At 45.8% G+C, this 22763-nt stretch overlaps 1 protein-coding gene across 1 annotated transcript in view; it reads left to right on the top strand.

The window, feature by feature from the left end:
• LOC140197180 (uncharacterized) overlaps nt 1–22763 on the top strand; it is an 80861-nt gene that overhangs the window by 32549 nt on the left and 25549 nt on the right. Inside the window, exons 3-4 of the mRNA XM_072257093.1 lie at nt 5999–6388; nt 20327–20366. Coding sequence (XP_072113194.1) covers nt 5999–6388; nt 20327–20366 — 430 coding nt within the window. The remainder of the gene's footprint in view (nt 1–5998; nt 6389–20326; nt 20367–22763) is intronic.

Raw genomic sequence — 22763 nt, forward strand, 5'->3', positions numbered from 1 at the left:
AATAATTCATTGTTAATTTTAATTAATGAGTGAGACTAATAAATGCATTTCCACTTCTGAGTTCTCCTCACTAAGACAACATTCTGTTCCCTGTTTACTCTGTAGCTCTGCTGCACACTCCATACACTTTAAACAACATGTTCTTAACATACTTGTGGGAATATTTTGTTTCATGAGCTGTGTGTGATATATGTTCTATGGGTACACTATGGTCCAGAGGAGTGTTGTTTTGTTTTGTTGGAGATAGGGACAGTAACCTCCGCTCCCTGGCCTTTAGCATTATCATGGAAAAGGATAGAATCAGAGAGAACAGGAAAATTTTTAATTGGGGAAGGGCAATTTATGAGGCTATAAGGCTAGAACTTGCGGGTGTGAATTGGGATGATGTTTTTGCAGGGCAATGTACTATGGACATGTGGTCGATGTTTAGAGATCTCTTGCGGGATGTAAGGGATAAATTTGTCCTGGTGAGGAAGATAAAGAATGGTAGGGTGAAGGAACCATGGGTGAAGTGAGGTGGAAAATCTAGTCAGGAGGAAGAAGGCAGCATACATGAAGTTCAGGAAGCAAGGATCAGATGGGTCTATTGAGGAATATAGGGAAGCAAGAAAGGAGCTTAAGAAGGGGCTGAGAAGAGCAAAAGGGGGCATGAGAAGGCCTTGGCGAGTAGGGTCAAGGAAAACCCCAAGGCATTCTTCAATTATGTGAAGAAAAAAAGGATGACAGGAGTGAAGGTAGGACTGATTAGAGATAAAGGTGGGAAGATTTGCCTGGAGGCTGTGGAAGTGAGCGAGGTCCTCAATGAATATTTCTCTTCGGCATTCACCAATGAGAGGGAACTTGATGATGGTGAGGACAATATGAGTGAGGTTGATGTTCTGGAGCATGTTGATATTAAGGGAGAGGAGGTGTTGGAGTTGTTAAAATACATTAGGACGGATAAGTCCCTGGGGCCTGACGGAATATTCCCCAGGCTGCTCCACGAGGCGAGGGAGGAGATTGCTGAGCCCATGGCTAGAATCTTTATGTCCTCGTTGTCCACGGGAATGTTACTGGAGGATTGGAGGGAGGCAAATGTTGTCCCCTTGTTCAAAAAAGGTAGCAGGAATAGTCTCGGTAAATATAGACCAGTGAGCCTTACGTCTGTGGTTGGAAAGCTGTTGGAAAAGATTCTTAGAGATAGGATCTCTGGGCATTTAGAGAATCATGGTCTGATCAGGGACAGTCAGCATGGCTTTGTGAAGGGCAGATCGTGTCTAACAAGCCTGATAGAATTCTTTGAGGAGGTGACCAGGCATATAGATGAGGGTAGTGGATGTGATCTATATGGATTTTAGTAAGGCATTTGACATGGTTCCACATGGTAGGCTTATTCAGAAAGTCAGAAGGCTTGGGATCCAGGGAAGTTTGGCCAGGTGGATTCAGAATTGGCTTGCCTGCAGAAGGCAGAGGGTTGTGGTGGAGGGAGTACATTCAGATTGGAGGATTGTGACTAGTGGTGTCCCACAAGGATCAGTTCTGGGACCTCTGCTTTTCGTGATTTTTATTAATGACCTGGATGTGGGGGTAGAAGGGTGGGTTGGTAAGTTTGCAGACGACACAAAGGTTGGTGGTGTTGTAGATAGTGTAGAGGATTGTCAAAAATTGCAGAGAGACATTGATAGGATGCAGAAGTGGGCTGAGAAGTGGCAGATGGAGTTCAACCCGGAGAACTTTAAACCCGGAGGGTTTAAACTAATTTGGCAGGGGGATGGGAACCGGAATGATAGAGCGGAGGAAGGGGAAAACAGAAATAAATCTAAGATAATGAGCAGTAAAGATGTCAGGAAAGATAGGCAGGTGATGGGGCAAATGTGTAGCCATTGGGATGAGTTGCAGTGCAATAAAGTTGCAGTGAAATCAAAGCAAAAAGTATCAAATACTGGTCTTAAGGTGTTGTACTTAAATGCATGCAGCATAAGGAATAAGGTGGATGATCTTGTCGTACAGCTACAGATTGGCAGGTATGATATTGTGGCCATCACTGAGACCTGGCTAAAGGATGCATGTCTCTGGGAGCTGAACGTCCAAGGATACACGGTGTATCAGAAGGATAGGAAGGTAGGCAGAGGGGGAGGCGTGGCTTTATTGGTAAGAAATGATATTAAATCATTAGAAAGAGGTGATATAGGATCGGAAGATGCAGAATCTTTATGGGTTGAGCTAAGGAATAGCAGGGGTAAAAGGACCCTGATGGCAGTTATTTTTAGGCCTCCAAACAGCTGCAGTGATGTGGACTACAAATTACAACTGGAAATAGAAAAGGCTTGTCAGCAGGGCAGTGTTATGATAATTGTGGGGGATTTTAACATGCGAGTGGATTGGAAAAATCAGATCGGCACTGGATCTCAAGAGAGAGAATTTGTAGAATGTCTGCGAGATGGCTTTTTAGAACAGCTTGTTGTTGAGCCCACTAGGGGATCGGCTGTACTGGATTGGGTATTGTGTAATGAACCGGAGGTGATCAGAGAGATTGAGGTGAAGGAACCCTTAGGAGGCAGTGATCATAACATGATTGAGTTCACTGTGAAATTAAAAAAAGAGAAGCCGAAATCTGATGTGTCGGTGTTTCAGTGGAGTAAAGGAAATTACAGTGGCATGAGAGAGGAACTGGCCAAAGTTGACTGGAAAGAGACACTAGTGGGAAAGACAGCAAAGCAGCAGTGGCTGGAGTTTATGCGAGAAATGAGGAAGGTGCAAGACAGGTGTATTCCAAAAAAGAAGAAATTTTCGAGTGGAAAAAGGATGCAACCGTGGTTGACAAGAGAAGTCAAAGCCAAAGTTAAAGCAAAGGAGAGGGCATACAAGGAAGCAAAAATTAGTGGGAAGACAGAGGATTGGGAAGTGTTTAAAACCTTACAAAAGGAAACCAAGAAGGTCATTAAGAGAGAAAAGATTAACTATGAAAGGAAACTAGCAAATAATATCAAAGAGGGTACTAAAAGCTTTTTCAAATATATAAAGAGTAAAAGACAGGTGAGAGTAGATATAGGACCGATAGAAAATGATACTGGAGAAATTGTAATGGGAGATGAGGAGATGGTAGAGGAACTGAACAAGTATTTTGCATCAGTCTTCACTGAGGAAGACAGCAGGATACCGGACACTCAAGGGTGGCAGGGAAGAGAAGTGTGTGCAGTCACAATTACGACAGAGAAAGTACTCAGGAAGCTGAATAGGCTAAAGGTCGATAAATCTCCTGGACCAGATGGAATGCACCCTCGTGTTCTGAAGGAAGTAGCTGTGGAGATTGCGGAGGCATTAGCGATGATCTTTCAAAAGTCGATAGGTTCTGGCAAGGTTCCGGAAGACTGGAAGATTGCAAATGTCACTCTGCTATTTAAGAAGGGGGCAAGGAAACAAAAAGGAAATTATAGACCTGTTAGCTTGACGTCGGTGGTTGGGAAGTTGTTGGAGTCGATTGTCAAGGATGAGGTTACAGAGTACCTGGAGGCATATGACAAGATAGGCAGAACTCAGCATGGATTCCTTAAAGGAACATCCTGCCTGACAAACCTATTACAATTTTTTAAGGAAATTACCAGTAGGCTAGACAAGAGAGATGCAGTGGATGTTGTATATTTGGATTTTCAGAAGGCCTTTGACAAGGTGCCACACATGGGGCTGCTTAACAAGATAAGAGCCCATGGAATTACGGGAAAGTTACATACGTGGATAGAGCGTTGGCTGATTGGCAGGAAACAGAGAGTGGGAATAAAGGGATCCTATTCTGGTTGGCTGCCGGTTACCAGTGGTGTTCCACAGGGATCAGTGTTGGGGCTGCTTCTTTTTACATTGTACATCAACGATTTGGATTATGGAATAGATGGCTTTGTGGCTAAGTTTGCTGACGATACGAAGATAGGTGGAGGGGCCGGTAGTGCTGAGGAAACGGAGAGTCTGCAGAGAGACTTGAATAGATTGGAAGAATGGGCAGAGAAGTGGCAAATGAAGTACAATGTTGGAAAGTGTATGGTTATGCACTTTGGCAGAAAAAATAAACGGGCAGACTATTATTTAAATGGGGAAAGAATTCAAAGTTCTGAGATGCAACAGGGCTTGAGAGTCCTCGTACAGGATTCCCTTAAAGTTAACCTCCAGGTTGAGTCGGTAGTGAAGAAGGCGAATGCAATGTTGGCATTCATTTCTAGAGGAATAGAGTATAGGAGCAGGGATGTGATGTTGAGGCTCTATAAGGCGCTGGTGAGACCTCACTTGGAGTACTGTGGGCAGTTTTGGTCTCCTTATTTAAGAAAGGATGTGCTGACGTTGGAGAGGGTGCAGAGAAGATTCACTAGAATGATTCCGGGAATGAGAGGGTTAACATATGAGGAACGTTTGTCCGCTCTTGGACTGTATTCCTTGGAGTTTAGAAGAATGAGGGGAGACCTCATAGAAACATTTCGAATGTTAGAAGGCATGGACAGAGTGGATGTGGCAAAGTTGTTTCCCATGATGGGGGAGTCTAGTACGAGAGGGCATGACTTAAGGATTGAAGGGCGCCCCTTCAGAACAGAAATGCGAAGAAATTTTTTAGTTAGAGGGTGGTGAATCTATGGAATTTGTTGCCACGGGCGGCAGTGGAGGCCAAGTCATTGGGTGTATTTAAGGCAGAGATTGATGGGTATCTGAGTAGCCAGGGCATCAAAGGTTATGGTGAGAAGGCGGGGCAGTGGGACTAAATAGGATAAAATGGATCAGCTCATGATAAAATGGCGGAGCAGACTCGATGGGCCGAATGGCCTACTTCTGCTCCTTTGCCTTATGGTCTTATGGTCTAAGTGTGAGGTGGTACACTTTGGAAGGACAAACTCCAAGGCAGAGTACAAAGTAAATGGCAAGATACTTGGTAGTCTAGAGGAGCAGAGGGATCAGGGGGTACATGTCCACAGATCCCTGTAAGTTGCCTCACAGGTGGATAGGGTAGTTAAGAAAGCTTATGGGCTGTTAGCTTTCATAAGTCGAGGGATAGAATTTAAGAGTCGCGAGGTAATGGTGCAGATCTATAAAACTCTTGTTTGGCCACACTTGAAGTACTGCGTCCAGTTCTGGTCACCTCACTATAGGAAGGATGTGGAAGCATTGGAATGGGTACAGAGGAGATTTACCAGGATGCTGCCTGGTTTAGAGAGTATGCATTATGATCAGAGATTAAGGGAGCTAGGGCTTTACTCTTTGGAGAAAAGGAGGATGAGAGGAGACATGATAGAGGTGCACAAGATAATAAGAGGAATAGACAGAGTGGATATCCAGCACCTCTTCCCCAGGGCACCACTGCTCAATACAAGGGGACATGGCTTTCAGGTAAGGGGTGGGAAGTTCAAGGGGGATATTAGAGGAAGGTTTTTTACTCAGAGAGTGGTTGGTGCGTAAAATGCACTGCCTGAGTCAGTGGTGGAGGCAGATACACTAGTGAAGTTTAAGAGACTACTAGACAGGTATATGGAGGAATTTAAGGTGGGGGGTTATATGGAAGACAGGGTTTGAAGGTTGGCACAACATTGTGGGCCGAAGGGCCTGTTCTGTGTTGTACTATTCTATGTTCTATGTTCTATATGTGCAGTCAAATGACAGTAAACTTGATCTTGGTCTGGATTTGAATCTCCTCTGCACCCTCTCCAGTGTAATACTGACTGTACTGAAAGTGTTCAACAGCCTGAGCTGGTGTGCTTGAGAAAGAATTCTACAGTGAACCCTCTCCAGTATAAATACTTACTGTACTGAACGTGGTTGTGTGAGATTTAGGCTTCTCTACCTCCTGCCCGATGGGACTGTTTTATGTTCGAAAGAGTTTCTCTTGTTGGAATGGTTTGCAATTAGTCAGACACATGTGAGGGTGTTTTCATTTGGAAGGGTGCTGTGGGGAGTTTTTATTATTTTGTAGGCTGGAAATTCTGTCAGTGTTAAACATGTTTGGTGGTGGTTAACTGATTTATTCTGGCACCTGTCCTTCCCTCAGCTCCCGGCGAGAGTGTCTCTGTGATGACTGGAACCGAGGGAGCTTCGGCCACGTTACCCTGTGAGTTCACATGGCCTCCGCAGAGCCTCACCGCACACACAGTGACGTGGATGAGGAAGGATCCCTACCGACATATCGTCACATTCAGGCGTTATGAAAATGGATCGTGGGCAGCGGAAAACGGAGTGACTCAGTACGAGCTCATCCGGGACCCAGAGCGGGGAAACGTCTCGATCAGGATAAAGCAGCTGAGTGTGGAGGACAGTCACAGCTACCTGTGTCTGGCTGAGTTCAGGAAAAAGAACCATGATGATTCATTCAACAGAGATCACGTCAAACCCCCATTTATCCATGTGTTCCAGAGTGAGATCCAGCTGCAGGTCAGAGCAGGTAAGAAACCATTGACACATTCTGCAGGGTATGGGGAGGGTTTTGGGAGTGGTGGGGGGGGGAGATAGGAAGCCTGCTACCATTATCCTTTCTCTAATCAACCCCCACCCTGGGTTTATCGTCTGTCCCCGAGTGAGATCTGACTGTAGATCAGATCCGGAAAAGAACCCTTTGTATTATGTGTCCAGACTCTGGGGCTGAGTGTTATGTCGGCCACTCCCAGCCTCGGCTGGTGATGAGTTCCGTTTCCCCACCACATCTCCATCTCAGACGGTCCTTCACACAGGGTGGCCCCCAGACCTTCAACGGGCCCCCTGTCGGGGCCTTGCCTGAGCCTGGGAGGAATGAGTGGAGTTCTTACGGAGGATCAGGAAGCTTCCCAGAGAAGACACACACTCAACATCTCAGGAAGAGCTTCTTCCTTTCTGCCGTCAGGTTTCTGAATGGACAGTCAGAAAGTGAGGACCATTAACTTTGTCTCCTTTTTTCTCACTTTTTGTTCTCTCTTTCTGTGCAACTTACCTAGTTTAAAATTATTTGATAGATATTTCTTATTGCAGTTTACAGATTTTTATTAATACGTATTGCAATGTATTGTAGGGTGGCAGGGTGAAAATACGTCTTTACTAAAGGAGGTGTAAGACACTCCTTCCCTCTGCTAGCCTTCACTTTACCCTTGGGCGAGGTGTAGCCCCTGCTTAGCCCCCGATCAGGGTCACGTGAAGCCCTGAGAGCAGGTGGTGGATGGTCGTATGAGCAGCCGGTGCATATCACCAGTCCTGGTTATGTGACACCAGACAGACAATCACTGAAGAGTACTGATAATGGCTGGGATCACCCATCTTGTAAAGACACTGCTCAGAAGAAGGCAATGGCAAACCACTTCTGTAGAGAAATTTGCCAAGAACAACCATGGTCATAAACAGGAGAAAATCTGCAGATGCTGGAGATACAGAGCAACACACACAAAATGCTGGAGGAACTCAGCAGGTCAGGCAGCATCTGTGGAAAAAGGTTGAAAGGTTTATTTTATTGTCAAAGTATTCATGCAGAATACAACTCTTATATTCATCTTCTCCAGATAGCCATGATGTACAGAAAAACCATGGGATTCATTAAAAGAAAAGACGTAAACCCCCCTCCTACACGAAAATTAAAAAGAAAGAAACTCACAAACCTCAAACACCCTCCCAACTCTCTCTCTCACACAAAAAACAATATATCGCCCCCCTAGAACCCCAGCCCACCAATCGGCAACAAGAAAGAAAACAGAACCTGAAGGAGAGCAAAATAAACTACAGTCCAATAATCACATCAACCTCAGAATTGTGATTCTGCAGAACGTCAGGGGGAGGAGGCAGACAGGACACGATGACAGGGCTCAACCTGTGACATTGATCAGGACAGAAGCCAGCCTCCCCTCCGTGGATTCTGTCTACTTCTCCCTGCCTCTGTGAAACAGGCTGCAAAATCAAAGACCCCCTCCCATCAGCTGGTACATCCTACGAGCCGGTCCACCCTTAGACCGTGGAGGAAACTGGAGCGCCCGGAGGAAACCCACGCAGTCACAGGGAGAGCGTACAAGGCGGTGCAGGAATTGAACTCTGAACTCCGACATCCCGAGCTGTAATAGTGTCACGCTAACGGCTGTGCTACCGTGGCACCCCACTTCACCATGGCCCTGCTCCTCACTGTCTGCCCGCACTGCACTTTCTCAGTAACTGTCACACTTTATTCTGCACTCTGCTGGTGTTTTCCCCTCTACTGCCTCAGTGTACTGATGTGATGAAATGATCTGCTCGGACAACAAAGTTTTTCACTTCCCCAGCTACTTGTGACGGGAATGAATCGACGACCAGTTCACCTCTCGTGCTTGCTGAAGACTTGTCGAATCTCTTGACCTGCAATGCTGAGAGTTGTTTTTCCTCTACAGACGCTGGCTGACCCACTGAGCTCCTTTGGCTGGCTGCTTTTTCACTCGACGTACAACTGGATGTTCACAGAGTCAGTGAGTCTGATTTAGGGCAGAATATCCAACTTCCCAGCACGTAAAAGGGACAACGAAAGGTGCAGAACTCTTTCATTAGCAGCTCCCAGTGGGGAAGACTTCCTTCTTCCCCCTCACACTACATACTTCATTTAATTTTTTTCTCCTCTATGTGTTAAGCATGGAACATACAACACAATACAGGCCATTCAGCCCATCTGTAAATTACTCCAAGATCAGTCTAACCCTTTGCTCCCTTCAAAACTCTCCATTTTCTATCATCCGACTATGTAAGAGTCGCTTAAACGTCCCTAATGAATCTGCCACTACCATCAACCCCAGCACCCACCACTCTTTGTGTAGAAAAACTTACCTCTCACACCCCCCCCATACTTTCCTCCAATCACCTTAAAATTATGCCCCCTTGTATTAGCCATTTCTGCCCTGGGAACGTCCATGTGTAATTTAAAATTAAATATAAGTTAATTAATTATAAATTACATGTCTAATTTTAAATTAAGCTGGTGCGCAAGTGGAACAGGTCAAAAGCTTTAAGTTCCTTGGAGTCAGTATCACAAATGTCCTGACTTGGTCCAATCAAGCAGAGTCCACTGCCAACAAGGCCCACCAGCGCCTTTACTTCCTGAGAAAACTAAAGAAATTTGGCCTGTCCCCTAAAACCCTCACTAACTTTTATAGATGCACCGTAGAAAGCATTCTTCTAGGATGCATCACAACCTGATATGGAAGTTATCCTGTCCAAGACCGGAAGAAGCTGCAGAAGATCGTGAACATGGCGCAGCACATCACACAAACCAATCTTCCGTCCGTGGACTCACTTTACACCGCACGCTGTCGGAGCAGTGCTGCCAGGATAATCAAGGACACGACCCACCCAGCCAACACACTCTTCGTCCCTCTTCCCTCCGGGAGAAGGCTCAGGAGCTTGAAGACTCGTACGGCCAGATTTGGGAACAGCTTCTTTCCAACTGTGATAAGACTGCTGAACGGTTCCTGACCCGGATCTGGGCCGTACCCTCCAAATATCCGGACCTGCATCTCATTTTTTTATACTACCTTACTTTCCCTTTTCTATTTTCTATTTATGATTTATAATTTAAATGTTTAAAATTTACCATCGATTTGTACTCCAGGGAGCGCAAAGCGCAGAATCAAATATCACTGTGATGATTGTACGTTCTAGTATCAATTGTTTGGCGACAATAAAGTATAAAGTATAGCACAAAAAGAGAGATAAAAGGTGAAAAAGGGAGTTGGTCCTCACTTCTCTGATTGTCCATTCAGAAACCTGACGGCAGAAAGGAAGACTCACAACACGCTGGAGGAACTCAGCAGGTCGGGCAGCATCCGTGGAAACGATGAGTCGACGTTTCAGGCTGGAACCCTTCGTCAGGACTGTAGAGGGAAGGGGAAGAGGCCCTATAAAGAATGTGGGGGGAGGGTGGGAAGGAGAAGGCTGGTAGGTGCCAGGTGAAAAACCAGTAAGGCAGAAAGGAAGAAGCTCTTCCTGAAACATTGAGTGTGTGTCTTCTCTGGGCACGTCCTGGGTTATGGGTGTCCTTAGTGATGGATACCTCCTTGTTGAGGCATCTCCTTTCGAAGACGTCTCGGATGTTGGGTAGGCTAGTGCCCATGAGACATGGGAGCAGAATTAAGCCATTCAGCCCATCAAGTCTTCTCTGCTATTTCGACATGACCAATCCATTTCCCTCTCAGCCCCAGTCTCCCTCCTCCTCCCTGTATCATTTCACGCCCTGACCAGTCAAGAATCTATCAGTAAATATACCCAATGAACTGGCCTCTGCAGCCACATGTGGCAACGAATTCTACAGATTTGTCACTCTCTGGCTGAAGAAATTCCTCCTCACCTCCACTCGAAAAGGGTACGCCTCTATTCTGAGGCTGTGTTCTCTGGTCTTCGACTCCTCACCATAGGAAATGTCCTCCCCTCATCCACTCTATCAAGATCTTTCAACATTCGATAGGTTTCAATAAGATCCCCATCATTCTTCTGAATTGCAGTGAGTACAGGCCCAGAGCCCTCAAACTCTCCTCATATCGGAAGTTTTGAGAGGGGGGGACTTCAATCAGCTCCACTGCCCAAGGGTAAAATGTAGCAATAGGTCACGGTGGTGAAAAAGAGCTTTGACCAGTGACCATTTGGTGTTTGGGATTGATTAGTTGGAGCAAATTAAAGGAAGGCAGGGAACGAGCAGTGGCCATCGTCACAGAGGCAGTCGTCTGAGTGGACAGAGTCAGAGTGGTGATCTCGAGGCTTTAGCTCTTTGAAGCTTCCGTGAGGAGAGGCTTCACTCAGAGAAAGCAAAGGAAAGAAAAGTTCAGGTTTTCCATCTCTTCTTTATATCTGCTGAACTAAGACAATGGAGATGCTTGGCAGGATAGTGAAATGCTCCTCTTGTGGGATGTGGGAAGCCAGGGAGACCTCCAGTGTCCCTGACGACCACAACTGCGAGAAGTGCATCCAGCCACAGCTTCTAACAATCTGGGTAAAGGAAATGGAGCTGGAACTGGATGAATCCTGGATCATCCGGGAGGATGAGCGGGGGATGGAGAGGATGTATAGAGAGGTAGTTACACCCAAGGTGCAGGACACAGGAAACTGGGTGACAGTCAGGAAGGGAAAGGGGTTAAGGAGCCAGTGCAGAGTACCCCTGTGGCCACCCCCCTCAACAACAGGTACATCACTTTGGATACTCTCTGGGGGCTGGGGGGTAGAGAGGGATGACCTAACAGAGGAAAGTCACAGTGATCAGGTCTCTGGCACTGAGTTTGCCTCTGTGACTCAGAAGGGAAGGGGGGAGAAGAGGCACACTGTGGTGATAGGGGAGTCGTTAGTTATCGGAATGGACAGGAGGTTCTGTGGTGAGAATGAGATTCCCGGATGGTACGTTGCCTCCCGGGTGCCAGAGTCAGGGATATCTCAGATCGAGTCCTCAGCATTCTGAAGTGGGAGGGTGAGTAGCCAGAGGTCGTGATGCATGTCGTAGTAATGACATTGGTAGGATGAGTGACGAGGTTCTGCGTGGGGAGTTCAGGGAGTTAATGCTAAGTTAAAGGGCAGGAACTCCAGGGTTATGATCTCAGGATTGCTGCCTGTGCTACGTGCTAGTGAGGCCAGAACTAGGAAGATTATACAGTTTAATACCTGGCTGAAGAGATGGTGGAGGAAGGAAGGCATAAGATTTTTGGATTATTGGGCTCTCTTCCAGGGAAAGTGGGACCTGTACAGAAGGGACGGTTTGCATTGGAACAGGAGGGGGACTAATATCCCAGTGGGAAGGTTTGTTAATGCTGCGCGGTGGGGTTTAATCTAGAGTTGCAGGGGATGGGAACCAGAGAGCCAGAGCAGTTAGTGGGGAGGTTGTGGAGGCAGATGTTCATAAAACCTCAGACAAAGTTAGGAACCAAAAGGTTGAGCATGGTGTGACAAAATCGAAAAGGGTGAATACAGGACCGGAAGTGTTGTGTCTGAATGTGCACAGTATATAGAATAAGGTCGATGAACTTGCAACACAATTACAGATTAACAGGTATGATGTTGTAGGCATCACGGAATCATGGCTGAAAGATTATAGCTGGGAGCTTAATGTCCAAGGATACACATTGTATCGGAAGGATAGGCAGGGAGGCAGAGGGAGTGGCGTTGCTCTGTTGGTAAAAAAAGAAACCAAATCATAAGTAACAGATGCTCTCGGGTCGGAAGTTGTTGAATCATTGTGGATAGAGCTAAGGAACTGCAAGGATAGAAGGACGCTGATGGGAGTTGTATACAGACCCCCAAACAGTAGTAAAGATGTGGCCTATTAATTACAATGGGAGATAGAAAATGCATGCCAGGGAGCAATTTTACAATAATCATGGGGGATTTCAATATGCAGGCATATTGGGAAAATCAGGTTGGTGCTGGATTACAAGAGGGGGAAATTCTAGAGTCCTGTGAGATGGCTTTTTAGAGCAGTTTGTGTCTGAGTCCACTAGGGGATCAGCTGTTCTGGATTGGGTGTTGTGTAATGGACCAGAATTGATTAGAGAGTTTAAGGTAAAAAAAACCCTGAGGGAAAGTGATCATAATATGATCTAATTCATTCTGAAATTTGAGAAGGAGATGCGAAAGTCAGATGCATCAGTATTACAACAGGAACTCTGCAGATGCTGGAAATTCAAGCAACACACATCAAAGTTGCTGGTGAACGCAGCAGGCCAGGCAGCATCTCTAGGAAGAGGCACAGTTGACGTTTCAGGCCGAGACCCTTCAGTTAGTCCTGACGAAGGGTCTCGGCCTGAAACGTCAACTGTATCTCTTCCTAGAGATGCTGCCTGGCCTGCTGCATTCACCAGCAACTTTGATGTGTGTTGTATCAGTATTACAGTGGAGTAAAGGGAATTACAGAGGCAAGAGGGAGGAGTTGGCCAGAATTGATTGGAAAAGAACTCTGACAGAGATGCTGGCAGAACAACAATGGCTGGAATTTCTGGAAGCAATTCAGAAGACACAGGATATATACATCCCAAAGAGGAAGAAGTATTCCAAAGGCAAGATGACACAACCGTGGCTAACAAGAGAAGTCAAGCCGACATGAAAGCCAAAAAGAGGGCATATAATGGAGCAAAAATGAGTGGGAAGTTAGAGGATTGGAAAGCTTTTAAAAGTCAACAGGCAATTTAAAAAGTCATTATGATGGTAAAGAAGGAATATGAAAGTAAGCTAGCAAATAATATTAAAGAATATACCAAAAGTTTCTTCAGGTACATGGTATAAAAGAGAGGTGAGAGCTGATACTGGACCGCTGGAAAACGATGCTGAAGAGGTAGTAAAGAGGGACAATGAAATGGCAGATGAACTGAGTTAGTATTTTGCATCAGTCTTCTCTGTGGAAGACATTAGCAGTATTGTGGAAGTTCCAGTTGTCAGGGGTCATGAAGTGTGTGAAGTTACCAAAACTGGATTAGATTAGATTAGATTATGAGGACACGCAGTCTCCTTTTATTGTCATTTAGTAATGCATGCATTAAGAAATGATGCAATGTTTTTCCAGAATGATATCACAGAAACACATGATAAACCAACTGAAAAACTAACAAAAACCACAGGATTATAACATATAGTTACAACAGTGCAAAGCAATGCCGTAATTTGATAAGGACGGACCATGGCACCTTAAAAAGTCTCAAAGTCTCTTGAAAGTCCCATCATCTCATGCAGACGGTGAACCTCCAGCGCCGCCAACTTGCCGATGCAGCATCCTGGAAGCATCTGACCACAGTCCGAATCCGAACCTCCGACCAGCTCTCCGACACTGAGCACCGAGCACCATCTCTGCCGAGCGCTTCGACCCCGGCCTCGGCAACAGGCAATAGGCAAAGCTGAGGATTTGGGGCCTTCCCCTCCAGAGATTCTTGATCACGTAGTAGCAGGGCAGCGAAGCAGGCATTTCAGGAGTTACTCCAGGTGTTCCTCCGTGCTTCTCACGGCTGTCTCCATCAAATCCTGATTGCGCACGGCCCCCTAGTTAACACATACGATATTCATTTGGAACGACCGCACGTGCTGTGTTGCGCCGCCATCTTCTCCTCCCTCCTCAAGAGAGAAGGTTCTTGGGAAACTGAAAGGTCTGAAGGTAGCTAAGTCACCTGGACAAGATGGTGTACACCCAGAGTTCTGAAAGTGGTGGGTGAAGAGATTGGGGAGGCACTAGTAATGATCTTTCAAGATTCACTGGATTCTGCAATGGTTCCAAATGACAGGAAAATTGCAAATGTCACTTCCACTCTTCAAGAAGGGAGAGAGACAAAAGAAAGGGAACTATAGGTGAGTTAGTCAATGGTTGGGAAGATGTTGGAGCTGATTATCAAGGATGTGGTCTCAGGGTACTTGGAGGCAATAAAATAGGCTGTAGTCAGCATGGTTTCCTCAAGGGAAAATCTTGCCTGACAAATCTGTTGGAATTCTTTGACGAAATAACAAGCAAGATAGACAAAGGAGAATTGGTGAATGTTGTCTGCTTGGATTTTCAGAAGGCCTTTGACAAGGTGCCGCACATGTGTCTGCTTTACAAGCTATGGGCCCATGGTATTCCAGGAAAGATACTAGTTTGGATAAAGCAGGGGCTGATTGGCCGGAGGCAAAGAGTGGGAATAAGGGGAGCCTTTTCTGGTTGGCTGCCGGTGACTAGTGGTGTTCCACAGGGGTCTCTGTTGGGAATGATTCTTTTTATGTTATATGTCAATAATTGGATAATGAAATTGATGGCTTTGTTGCAAAGTTTGCAAACAATATCAAGATATGAGGAGCAGGTAGTTTTGAGCAAGTAGAAAGGCTACAGAAAGACTTGGGCAGATGAGGAGAATGGGCAAAGAAACAGCAGATGGAATAGTGTCGGGAAGTGTATGGTCATGCACTGTGGTAGAAAAAATGAAAGGATTGACTATTTCTAAGTGGAGAGAAAATACAAAAAACTGAGACACAATGGGACTTGGGAGTCCTTGTGCAGGATTCTCTAAGGGTTAATTTGCAGGTTGAGTCTGTGGTGAGGAAGGCAAATGCAAGGTTAGCATTCATTTCAAGAGGAGAAGAATATAAAAGCAATGATGTAATCACTAGAATTCAGAAGGATGAGGGGTGGCCTCATTGAAACCTATCGAATGGTGAAAGGCCTCGATAGAGTAGATGTGGAAAGGATGTTTCCGATGGTGGGAGAGTCTAAGACCAGAGCACACAGCCTTAGAATAGAGATGCGTACCTTCAGAACAGAGATGAGGAGGAATTTCCTCAGCCAGAAGAAGTGAATCTGTGGAAGTCTTTGCCATAGGCAGCTGTGAAGGCTAGATCTGTATGTATATCTAAGGCAGAGGTTGATAGATTCTTGATTGTTCAGGACATGATGGATACAGGGAGAAGGCAGGAGATTAGATCAGGCTTGATGAAATGACAGAGCAGATTTGGTGGGTCAAAGGGCCTAATTCTGCTCCTGTATCTTATGTCTTATATGATAATCTCGGAGTTATCCTTGGGAACCTCCGTTGAACCCTCTCCAATGTCAGCACATCCTTTTTTAGATAAGGGGCCAAAACTGCTCACAGTACTCCAAGTGAGGCCTCACCAGTGCTTTATGAAGCCTCACCATTCCTGCAAGCAATATCCTTGCAGGTAGGTTTGCTAGCATGCTTCGGGAGGGTTTAAACTAATTTGTGAGGGGGATGGGACCTAGAGCGATAGAGCAGTGAAAGAAGTGCATGGAGTAAAGCCAGATCTAACATACAGAGAGGCTTTGAGGAAAGAGAAGCAGAATAAACGGTGTAAAGAAGGGCTGAAATGTGTATACCCCAATGCAAGAAGCATCAGGAACAAAGGTGATGAACTGAGAGCTTGGATACATACATGGAATTATGAGGTAGTGGCCATTACAGAGACTTGGCTGGCACCAGGGCAGGAATGGATTCTCAATATTCCTGAAATTCAGTGCTTTAAAAGGGATAGAGAGGGTGGAAAAAGGGGAGGAGGGGTGGTATTACTGGTCAGGGATACTATTACAGCTACAGAAAGGGTGGGTAATGTTGTAGGATCCTCTTTTGAGTCAATATGGGTGGAAGTCAAGAACAGGAAGGGAGCAGTTGCTCTATTGGGGGTATTCTATAGGCCCCCTGGTAGCAGCAGAGATACAGAGGAGCAGATTGGGAGGCAGATTTTGGAAAGGTGCAAAAATAACAGGGTTGTTATCATGGGTGACTTTAACTTCCCTAATATTGATTGGCACCTGATTAGTTCCAAGGGTTTAGATGGGGCAGAGTTTGTTAAGTGTGCCCAGGATGGATTCCTGTCACAGTATGTGGACAGGCCAACTAGGGGGAATGCCATACTAGAACTAGTACTAGGTAATGATCTGGGTCAGGTCACAGATCTCTCAGTGGGTGAGCATCTGGGGGACAGTGACCACCGCTCCCTGGCCTTTAGCATTATCATGGAAAAGGATAGATTCAGAAAGGACAGGAAAAGTTTTAATTGGGGAAAGGCAAATTATGAGGCTATAAGGCTAGAACTTGCAGGTGTGAATTGGGTTGATGTTTTTGCAGGGAAATGTACTATGGACATGTGGTCGATGTTTAGAGATCTCTTGCAGGATGTTAGGGATAAATTTGTCCCGGTGAGGAAGATAAAGAATGGTAGGGTGAAGGAACCATGGGCGACAAGTGAGGTGGAAAATCTAGTCAGGTGGAAGAAGGCAGCATACATGAGGTTTAAGAGGCAAGGATCAGATGGGTCTATTGAGGAATATAGGGAAGCAAGAAAGGAGCTTAAGAAGGGGCTGAGAAGAGCAAGAAGGAGGCATGAGAAGGCCTTGGCGAGTAGGGTAAAGGAAAACCCCAAGGGATTCTTCAATTATATGAAGAAAAAACAGATGACAGGAGTGAAGGTAGGACCGATTAGAGATAAAGGTGGGAAGATGTGCCTGGAGGCTGTGGAAGTGAGCGAGGTCCTCAATGAATACTTCTCTTTGGTATTCACCAATAAGAGGGAACTTGATGATGGTGAGGACAATATGAGTGAGGTTGATGTTCTGGAGCATGTTGATATTAAGGGAGAGGATGTGTTGGAGTTGTTAAAATACATTAGGACAGATAAGTCCCCGGGGCCTGACGGAGTATTCCCCAGGTTGCCCCACGAGGCGAGAGAAGAGATTGCTGAGCCTCTGGCTAGGACCTTGATGTCCTCGTTGTCCACAGGAATGGTATCGGAGGATTGGAGGGAGGCGATTGTTGTCCCCTTGTTCAAAAAAGGTAGTAGGGATAGTTCGGGTAATTACAGAAGAGTGAGCCTTACGTCTGTGGTGGGAAAGCCGTTGGAAAAGATTCTTAGAGATAGGATCTATAGGCATTTAGAGAATCATGGTCTGCCACGGACAGTCAGCATGGCTTTGTGAAGGGCAGATCGTGTCTAACAAGCCTGATAGAGTTCTTTGAGGAGGTGACCAGGCATATAGATCAGGGTGGTGCAGTGGATGTGATCTATATGGATTTTAGTAAGGCATTTGACAAGGTTCCACACGGTAGGCTTATTCAGAAAGTTAGAAGGCATAGGATCCAGGGAAGTTTGGCCAGATGGATTCAGAATTGGCTTGCCTGCAGAAGGCAGAGGGTGGTGGTGGAGGGAGTACATTCAGATTGGAGGATTGTGACTAGTGGTGTCCCACAAGGATCTGTTCTGGGACCTCTACTTTTCGTGATTTTTATTAACGACCTGGATTTGGGGGTAGAAGGGTGGGTTGGCAAGTTTGCAGATGACACAAAGGTTGGTGGTGTTGTGGATAGTGTAGAGGATTGTCAAAGATTGCAGAGAGACATTGATAGGATGCAGAAGTGGGCTGAGAAGTGGCAGATGGAGTTTAACCCGGAGAAGTGTGAGGTGGTACACTTTGGAAGGACAAACTCCAAGGCAGAGTACAAAGTAAATGGCAGGATACTTGGTAGTGTGAGGAGCAGAGGGATCTGGGGGTACATGTCCACAGATCCCTGAAAGTTGCCTCACAGGTGGATAGGGTAGTTAAGAAAGCATATGGGGTGTTAGCTTTCATAAGTTGAGGGATAGAGTTTAAGAGTCACGATGTAATGATGCAGCTCTATAAAGATGGTATATATAATTATCTGGATAGACAGGGTCTGATTAGTAACAGTCAACATGGATTTGTGCGTGGAAGGTCATGTTTGACAAATCTTACTGAATTTTTTGAAGAGGTTACTAGGAAAGTTGACGAGGGTAAAGCGGTGGATGTTGTCTATATGGACTTCAGTAAGGCCTTTGACAAGGTTCCACATGGAAGGTTAGTTGGGAAGGTTCAATCGTTAGGTATTAATATTGAAGTAGTAAAATGGATTCAGCAGTGGCTAGATGGGAGACACCAGAGAGTAGTGGTGGATAACTGTTTGTCAGATTGGAGGCCGGTGTCTAGTGGTGTGCCTCAGGGATCTGTACTGGGTCCAATGCTGTTTGTCATATATATTAATGATCTGGATGATGGGGTGGTAAATTGGATTACTAAGTATGCAGATGATACTAAGATTGGTGGCATTGTGGATAATAAAGTAGGTTTTCAAAGCTTGCAGAGATTTAGGCCAGTTAGAAGAGTGGGCTGAAAGATGGCAGAAGAAGTTTAATGCTGATAAGTGTGAGGTGCTACATTTTGGTAAGACTAATCAAAATGGGACATACATGGTAAATGGTAGGGCATTGAAGAATGCAGTAGAACAGAGGGATCTAGAAATAATGGTGCATAGTTCCCTGAAGGTGGAATCTCATGTGGATAGGGTGGTGCAGAAAGCTTTTCGTATGCTGGCCTTTATAAATCAAAGCATTGAGTATAGGAGTTGGGATGTAATGTTAAAATTGTACAAGGCATTGGTAAGGCCAAATTTGGAGTATTGTGTACAGTTCTGGTCACCGAATTATAGGAAAGATGTCAACAAAATAAAGAGAGTACAGAGAAGATTTACCAGAACGTTACCTGGGTTTCAGCACCTAAGTTACAGAGAACGGTTGAACAAGTTGGGTCTTTATTCTTTGGAGTGTAGAAGGTTGAGGGGGACTTGATAGAGGTATTTAAAATTATGAGAGGATAGATAGAGTTGACGTGGATAGGCTTTTTCCATTGAGAGTAGGGGAGATTCAAACAAGAGGACAGTTGAGAGTTAGGGGGCAAAAGTTTAGGGGTAACACGAGGGGTAACTTCTTTACTCAGAGAGTGGTAGCTGTGTGGAACGAGCTTCCTGTGGAAGTGGTAGAGGCAGGTTCGATATTGTCATTTAAAGTAAAATTGGATAGCTATATGGACAGGAGAGGAATGGAAGGTTATGGGCTGAGTGTAGGTCGGTGGGACTAGGTGAGAGTAAGCGTCCAGCACGGACTAGAAGGACCGAGATGGCCTGTTTCCGTGCTGTAATTGTTATATGGTTATATATGAGTTCATGGACTGTTCAGAAATCTGATGGTGGAGGGGAAGAAGCTGTTCCTGAAACATTGGGTGTGAGTCTTCAGGCTCCTGTGCCTCCTCCCTGATATTAGCAATGAGAAGAGGGCATGTCCTGGGTGGAGGGGGTCCTTCGTGACGGATGCCGTCCATTTTCAAAGACAGTGGGACAGGTACATGGATAGAATCACAAGCAAGTTAATTATCACTTAACTACTTTGTGAAATTTGTTGTTTTGTGGCAGCAGTGTAGTGTAGGAAATAAAAATTACCACAAGTTACAAAATTAAATGAATAAATAGTATGAAAGAGGAAAGATTTGGAGGGTTATGGGCCAAACGCTTGCAAACTGGACCTTGGATGATGACCTTGGTCAGTATGGACCATCGGACCGAAGGGTCTGTCTGGCTGTACAGTCTGTCTCTACAACTCCAGTATCGGTCGGGAGAAAACACCAGGGTGCAATGACAATGGAAGCACTGTGCTGAGGTCTGGTGTTAAAGCTGCCCTCTGTCTCACAGCAGACTCAAACTCTCACATTTATGTGCTGCTCGTTCTGGTTCCCCTGTTCCTGGTCTGTGTCCTCCTCGCAGTCTCCTGGAAGAAGAAAGGTGAGAGGAACTGGTGACAAGTGAAGATGACTGTCTCTCTCTATGAAGGAGAGCGGGTGATGGGGGAAGAGAGTCGGTGGGCTATGGGAGGGGAGAGTGTGGGATGCGGGAGGGGATTCAGTGGGTGGGGGGAGTCGGTGATGGGGGAGAGTGCCTGTGGGCTGTGAGAGGGGATTCAGTCGGTGATGGGGAAGAGAGTCTGTGGACTGTAAGAGGGGATTCAGTGGTGGGAGAGAGCAGAGTTCCTTTGGTCTACGAACCTTTCTTACTCTACTCTTCTTGGTATACAACATGGATTTCAGTTTTTAAGTATAATAATGATCGTCTTTTTATTTCTTTAGTTCACCTCTGGCTGATGGGGCGCATCAGAGGTACTAAAAGGTAAGGTCAATCGATATGAAGACAAGGATTAGAGACCAGGCTGGGTTGAATGGGAAGTCTGTCACCCACAGGTCAAGCACAGCGTGCTGACTTTGTTCAGAGATCTGATTAGTCACTGGAGGCCTGTGACTAGTGGAGTCCCGCAGGGATCGGTGCTGGGTCCATTGTTTGTCATCTATATCAATCATCTGGATGATAATGTGATTAACTGGATCAGCAAATTTGCAGATGACACCAAGATTGAGGCTGCAGTGGACAGTGAGAAAGACTATCATGGCTTGCAGAGGGATCTGGACCAACTGGAGAAATGGGCTGAAAAATGGCAGATGGAAATTAATGTAGACAAGTGTGAGGTGTTGCACTTTGGGAGGACCAACCAGTGTAGGTCTTACATGGTGAATGGTACGGCAATGAGGAGTGTGGTAGAACAAAGGGATCTGAGAGTACAGGTCCATAATTCATTGAAAGTGGCGTCACAGGTAGATACGGGTGGAAGGAAAGCTTTTGGCACGTTGGCCTTCATAAATCATTGTATTGAGTAAAGGAGATGGATGTTATGTTGAAGTTGTTTAAGACATCAGTGAGGCCTAATTTGGAGGATTGTGTGCAGTTTTGGTTAGCAAACTACACAAAAGATGTAAATAAGGTTGAAAGAGTACAGAGAAAAGTTACAAGGATGTTGCCAGGTCTGGAGGACCTGAATTATCGGGAACATAGAAGATTGAGGGGAGATTTGATAGAGTTATACAAAATTACGAGGGGTATAGATAGGGTAAGTGCAAGCAGGCTCTTTCCACTGAAGTTGGGTGAGACTAAAGCTAGAGGTCATGGGTTAAGGGTAAAGGGTGAGAAGTTTAAGAGGAACATGAGGGGAAACGTCTTCACTCAGACGGTGGTGAGAGTATGGAACGAGCTGCCAGCACAGATGGTGAACCTGGGTTCAATTTCAATTGAAGGGCTGTGATTCAGATGCAGGTCGATGGGACGAGGCAGATTACTGGTTCAGCATGGGCTCGATGGGCTGAAGGGTCTGTTACTGTGGGGTACTGTTCTTTGACTCCATGACTATCAGCTTTATTTGTCACATGCACATCAAAACATACAGTGAATGTGTCATTTGTACCAATAATCAACACAGTCCGAGATTGTGCTGGGGTCAGTCAGCAAGCGTCGCCATGCTTCCAATGCCAACGTTGCATGCCCACAACTTACCGACTCTAACCTGTGGGACTGTGGGAGGAAACCGGAGCACCCGGAGGAAACCCACATGGTCACGGGGGGAACTTGCAAGCTCCTTACAGACAGTGGTGGGAATTGAACGCAGGTTGCCGGTGGGGTCAAGTGTTACGCTAAGCACTGCACTGCCCTTCCACCTGCAGTTTAGTCACTGAGATTTGCCCCGTGAGTGAGCGTCGATCCGTCTGCGCAAACGAGGGGTGAATGCCGGGTTAAACGTAGACTTGCCAAAGGAGGCGTTCCAAAGGCAGCAGTGACCACCCTCACTCCGATTGTCACTCGCTTTTGACCCTCACATCTTTGTTATATATATATGTACACTGTATAACAGTTAAATTTTAAAAAGTAGTGCAAAAAAAGGTAGTCAGGTGGTGTTCATGGGTTCATTGTCCATTCACAAATCTGATGGCAGGGGGGAAGAAGCTGTTCCTGACTCGTTGGGTGTGTGTCATCAGGCTCCTGTATCTCCTCCCTGAAGGTAGCAATGAGAAGAGGGCGTGTCCTGGGTGATGGGGATCCTTCACGATGGACGCTGCCTTTTGAGGCATTGCTTCTTGAGGATGTGCTGGGGAGGCCAGTGCCCATGATGGAGCAGACTGAGTTCACAGCTTTCATATGACCATAAGATACAGGAGAAGTAGGCCACTCGGCCCATCGAGTCTGCTCTGCCATTCAATCATAGGCTGATCCAATTCTTCCGGTCATCCCCACTCCCTGCCTTCACCCCATACCCTCTGATACCCCGGCTCATCAAAAAGCAATCTATCTCCACCTTAAATACACCCAATGACTTTCTGCAGCTTTTCAATCCTGTGCAGTAGCTCGGGGTGTCAGAGTTCAGAGTTCAATTCCTGCGCTGTCTGGAGTGTCTGGAATTTCCCCCATACCAGACGGAGATGGAGACAGTTAGAATGTTTTCCATGTTACATCTGTACAAATTTTTTGGAGTCTTTGTTGACATACCAAATCTCCTCAAACTCCAATGAAATACAGCCATTGTATTGTCTTCTTTGTAACAGTATTGATATGTTGGGACCACGATAGACTCTCAGAGATGTTAACACCCAGGAATTTGAAATTCCTCACCCTTTCCACTTCTATCCCCATGAGGACTGGCGCGTGTTCCCTTTCTGAAGTTCACAGTCAGCTCTTTGGTTTCAC

This window comes from Mobula birostris, chromosome 5, assembly GCF_030028105.1.
Source record: "Mobula birostris isolate sMobBir1 chromosome 5, sMobBir1.hap1, whole genome shotgun sequence".
Taxonomy (NCBI): Eukaryota; Metazoa; Chordata; class Chondrichthyes; order Myliobatiformes; family Myliobatidae; genus Mobula; species Mobula birostris.